This window comes from Stenella coeruleoalba (genome assembly GCF_951394435.1).
Source record: "Stenella coeruleoalba genome assembly, chromosome: X".
NCBI classification, from domain to species: domain Eukaryota; kingdom Metazoa; phylum Chordata; class Mammalia; order Artiodactyla; family Delphinidae; genus Stenella; species Stenella coeruleoalba.
Window position 1 is genome coordinate 55,647,754 of NC_137152.1, and position 5,458 is coordinate 55,653,211.

Below are 5,458 nucleotides of genomic sequence, written 5' to 3' on the forward strand. Positions count from 1 at the left end.
CCGATCTCCTTTTTTTCCAGTCCTACTTGTATCTCCTTAGTAAGAGCCTGCGTCACCTCTAACATGAATAACCACTACAGCCTTGTAACCTATGATACCCTCACCTGATCCCAAACTTAACGTTCAGTCTTTTACACCCTTTCTCTACCTGAACCCTTAATTCTAGCCAGTTGGGACCAGTTATCATTCCTCCAATAAGCATTGCTGTTTCCAGCCTTCCCGCCTTTGCTGCTGCCCTCCCATCTGCCTGGAAATACCATCTTTCCTTCCCTTTGCCCTTGGAAATACTACTTGCCCCTTAAGTTCTTACTCATTTCTCTGTCTTCAAGAAGGCTTCCCAAATGGCTCCAGCCGCAGTGCTCTGAACATGTGCTGCACATTTGCCTCGTGGCATAGACTGCTTGGTATTGTCACCTATACATTTTCCTTGCTGGCCTAAGCTTCTGTAGTGCAGGGACTATGTCTTATTTATGTCTGAAGGCCCCTTCCCCAAATTATGCCTAGACAGTGTCTAGCCAGCGGGTTGGCTAACTGCCTACCCTGCACCCATGTCCCTGGGTGCTTCCCTGTGAGGGACAGGTGTGCCCAGGAGGGCAGAGAGGAGGGGAGACAGAGACAGAGGCAGCATTGTTTGGCACAGACCAGGGCCAGACAAGGAGAAGCAGGAAGTGCATCCCCAGAGCCTGGGCAGGGCTGGCTGCAATGATGCACTAACACACCCTGGTCCTGATTAGCTTGTTTATTGAAAAGTTTGAAGCAGAGTTTTAGACATAAAAATCAAAGTGAGCAAACACAGAGGTCTCGGGAACCACAGCCATAGTCACTGCGGAACAGGAGGCCCGGCCAAGGCCGCTGCCATTATGCTGTTTGCCTCATGCTCCCTGCATACGGGGAAGGCTGAGGCCTAGTTACTGAATTAGGAGGGTGGTGGGGTTCCGAGCGGCCAAGGTAAGAAGGGCCTGAAGGCAGCCACCTCTGAAGCGGCGGGATGGGGGCTGTGCAGCTAAGGAGCAGTGATGGGGCAGCCCCCAGAGCCAGGAGGGCGGCTCCCTGGGAGACCCGGCAGTACCAGGGCCATCGGGGACTCCAAGGAGTGTGTGTCTGGGGAGTGAGCGAGGGAGGAGCCTGGAATGGGGGAGTTGGGCTGCGTGGGAAAGGGGGATCCCCCATCCCAAGCCTCACAAGCCTGAGTAGGAGGCCTCTGTGGTCTCAGACCAGGATGAATCCCGGCGGGAAGCCGGAGGCTGCCGCTGGTGGCCCCTCTGGTTGGGGCAGCCCAGGCGCATGAGCAGCATCCACATCCGCTCTCGGAACTTGACACCCACAAAGGCATAGAGCAGAGGGTTGAGGCAGCAGTGCATGTAGCCCATGCCCGATGTGACCGACTTGGCCACGTCCACACTGCTTTCTCGGCCACAGTTGCGGGCCACGGCCCCCAGCTCCATGAGGGTGTCCACCAGCACCACCAGGTGGTAGGGGGTCCAGCAGAGGGCAAAGGCCACCACCACCACCACCACCAGCCTCATGGCTCTGAGCCGCCGCTGGCCCCTGGAGACCAGCAGCACAGCCAGGATGCGGGCATAGCAATAGGCCATGACCAGCAGCGGCAGCAGGAAACCGGCGACCAGCTGCAGAATGCGCAGGGCCGTGCGGCCCACCTGCGGGAAGCTGTACTGGCAGTGGGTGGCGTTGAGGCGCTTGTCGTGGTGGGCGGACAGGAAGATGAAGTCCGGGAGTGCAAAGAGCAGACAGAGCCCCCAGACCGCCACACAGGTGATGGCCACGCGGGTCGGGGGACCCCGGCGGTAGAGCTGGGTGGCGTGCACGATGCTCAGGTACCGATCGAAGCTGATGCAGGCCAGCAGGAGGGCCCCTGCGTAGAAGTTGATGTTGAAGAGGGCACCCGCCACTTTGCAGAGGCCAGAGCCGAAGACCCACTCGACGGCTGCGTCCACCGCCCAGAGCGGGAGCGTCAGCACCAGCAGTGCGTCAGCCACGGCCAAGTGCAGCAGGAAGGTGTCGGTGCTGCTCAGGACCGCCCGCTGGCTCAGCAGCACGGCCGCCACGGCGCCATTGCCCAGCAGCCCCAGCATGAAGAGGAGGCTGTAGAGGACGGGCAGGAAGGCCCGGTCGAAGTTGAGGCTGAAGTCCTGCGGGCAGGGTGGGGAGGCACAGCAGGGGTCACTGTCGTTTTCTCCGTAGTCATAGGAAGAGTTTTCCAGGAGGAAGTCAAGCTCCGAGACTTGGAACTCTTGGCGTTCACTCATCTGTGGAGGGAGGGAGGGCACAGAGCCTGTGAAGGCCTTAAAAGTCACTCCTTCGATTAGGAATTTGAGATTAACAGATACACACTACGACATGTAAAATAGATAAACAGCAAGGGCCTATTGTAGGGCACAGGGAACTATATTCAATATCTTGTAGGTTATCTATAATGGAAAAGAATCTGAAAAAGAATAGATATATATGTAAGCATAACTGAATCACTTTGCTGTACACCTGAAACATTGTAAATCAACTATACTTCAATTAAAAAACATCACTCCTTCAAGATTTAGTCTGAGGAGGCTTTCTCGAAGCAACTCCTCTGTAAGGCAGGCCCGGAGGCCTGGGCTGTACCCTGTAACTGTCCTGCCTTTCTTCTTAAACCACGCCCTCTGAGCTCCAGGTGCCCGCCCTGGGTGCTGGGCTGGTAACTTCCCTTCTCGAAGGCTGCTTCTCTCTCTCCCTTCTGGGTCATCCCATCGGCCCAGGGACTGTGGACTGGAGGGAGAGCTTCCATCTTGTGCCCAGAGCCCTCCCGGCCCCCTCTCCTCTCTCCTTGCCCTTCCTTCATGGCTTATGGTCCTCAGTGTCCTGGCCACGCCTAGTTCCACCACCTTCGTCCCCTGGCGCCTATTCGCCGTCCCCTCTCCTAGTCACTGGCCCTCCTCTTCCCTCCTCAGCCCTTGTCTGGGGACTCCAACTTCCTGCCCCCCACCCCATGGGGCCCCTCTACAAATCACTGCAGCCCCCAAACACATGCTTTCTGCCCCTGTCCTTCCCCTCCCCTACACTGAAGCCTGCCACCCGCCGGGGACTTGCCCAGCAAGCTCTATTAGAAACATTCCTTACCCCCTTCCCCTGCAAACCACCCCATAGCTGAGGGCCTCCCAGGGGCCAATTCAGTCCGGCATGGAAGATCAAAGTTCCAAGTCAGAGCTGAAGGGAGCCTTGGGGACCGTGAGGGGTGAGCCTCAAGCTCATGCGTTTCGCAGATGAGGCACCAAAGCCAGAAAGGGGAGGGGTCTCGCCTGTGGTCATTCACAAGTCAGTGGCCAAGGTGGTTTCCCAATTCCCGGAGTGCTCCCGGAGTCCAGAGTGCTCCTTCTACACAACCCCTGCATTCTCTACCTATTCACCCAACCCTCTGGTGGCCCTGGCTTGTGGGCCAGTCCTGACGTTCCCCTAGTGTCCTAGGCCCTCCACTTGGAGCTGTGGTCTGGCCTGGCTGGACAGCGGCACTTACCTCGGGGACCATGGCTGGGCTGGTACTCTGGCTGCCTGGCCGTGTGCTGCCTGCCCCTCTGCTTTGGTGCTTGTGGTCGGGAACCTGCGCTACACAGAGGAAGTCAGGGTTTCACGCGGTTTTCGGCAGCAACCTCTTCCAAGGGGTGATCTATACCAGAACTCCCTAGACCCAAGGCCACGGGGTTCCTACCCCAACATCCCGCTGGCCCGGCGAAGCTGCTCTGGGAGTTGAACACAAGCCTGGGACCAGAAAGCCTGGGGCCGAGGGAAGGGCAGGAGCAGGTGCTTTGAGGGGAGAGGTCTGAAGGAGAAGCAGGGCAGCTGGCAAGGGCAGGGGTAAGAACTGCTGCTCATCCGTCCTGGGCTGGAGTTGCTCTCACACGATTGTGGACTGGATAGCTAAACGTGTTGACTCTATAAAGGAGATGAACCTTCTTAAAAAATGAAAATATTTGAAAGCAATCCATCACACTAATTCTAGTCCTTTCCTATTGCCCCTCCCTGCTAAGCAACAGGGGCAAGGAAAGGGAACTGCTAGTAATGAACTTGCTGTGTGCTGGGTGTTGCTTTAGGCGTTTTCTCTGACACTGCTTCATTCCAACCACACAAGTCCCTTGTAGGGGCGGGGGGTGGGCGGCATCCCCATGGCTAATCCAGAAAGGGGAAAGGCCTTCGCCAGACATAACAAGCAAGGGTAGGTGCTACGATTGAACCCACAGCTGTCTGACTCTCCTTTTACCACTCCTCACACTGCCTTCAGTTGCTTTCTAATGGATAAACAATGATATATTCACACAGTTAAAAACAAATGAACTAAAAGCTATATATTTTAACATGGACACATCTAGAAAAGCCAATGACCAATGGTGGAAGAGGCAAGTTAGGGAATACTGTGTATAGTTTGACACCACTTAGGTAAATTAGAAAAAACACACACACAAAACAATACCATGTTGTTTTGGATACAGCTATTTGTCCTAGAAGTTTAAAGTAGGGACTGGACACACCACACATCCATGAGAGCAGTTGCTTCTGGGGTGAGGAGGAGGGGAATAGGGTTGGGGAAGACTACATGGGGATCTCCCTATTGCCCTGCTCTTATTATCAGAGGGAAAAGGCAGCCCCTTGCCTCTCCCAAGCAGTTTCCCTCTCTCCTCATAGGTGAAAAGCAGAGAGAGAGAGAGAGAGAGAGAGAGAGAGAGAGAGAGGGAGACTGAGGCTATGGCATTGGGGTCCAGTTTTCAGCCAGAATGCGTCACCTGAGCCTCCAGGCTTGGGTCTTGAATTCAGCTCAAACTTAATGGACAAAACACACACTTGTGAGGCAGCGAGGTCCTTCCCCGCCTCCTGTGGCCAGAAGATGTGACTGTCCTTGCTCTAAGCAGTTTGTCACCTGCAGAATCCAGGCCAGAGGGAACTAAGGGCTTGGAGGAGGTCAGGAGCAGCACAAGTGGAGGGGCCTGGGGGGATTCCAGAAGCCACAGCAGTTAGGATAGGTAGGACTTGGCAGGTGACTTGCCTGCAGGTGGAGGAAGACAGGTGGGAGCCAGGAGCACAGCTTCCGATGCTGGTCCGTGAAGAGTTTCCATTCACTGGGCTTCTACCTGTGAGAGAAAGGAGGAAAACAAAAAGCTCTATTTGTTCAACTTAAAGGAGGTTCTTGTATTCTGCAGTTATGGCCTTTATCCCCTTTTTGGTATTAAAAGGATCTTCTCTTTATGAAATGTTGGTGACGATAGCATCTTGTGTTAGCAGGAGTTGACAACCCAGTGTGGGTCCTCCAGATACATGTGAAATTTCTAAGTTTAGGGACCTCCGGTCTCCTTCCTGTGTCCAAGTCTCCTCATTTGCCACATGGGGACCAAGATCCCCACCTTCCTGGGTTGCTGGAAAGGAGAAATGAGAGGAGGTCAGCTAAGAGTGTTGGAAAGGTGCAGAGAGCTTTCCT

At 55.0% G+C, this 5,458-nt stretch overlaps 1 protein-coding gene across 1 annotated transcript; it reads right to left on the reverse strand.

Moving 5' to 3' along the window:
• Nucleotides 1–825: 825 nt before the first annotated feature.
• On the reverse strand, nt 826–2,267 carry CXCR3 (C-X-C motif chemokine receptor 3; the record flags this gene model as incomplete). Its single annotated transcript, XM_079910546.1, has 1 exon — nt 826–2,267. The coding sequence occupies one exon, from the start codon at nt 2,265–2,267 to the stop codon at nt 1,179–1,181; it is 1,089 nt and encodes a 362-aa protein (XP_079766672.1). The 3' UTR covers nt 826–1,178.
• Between the last annotated feature and the right edge of the window lie 3,191 nt (nt 2,268–5,458).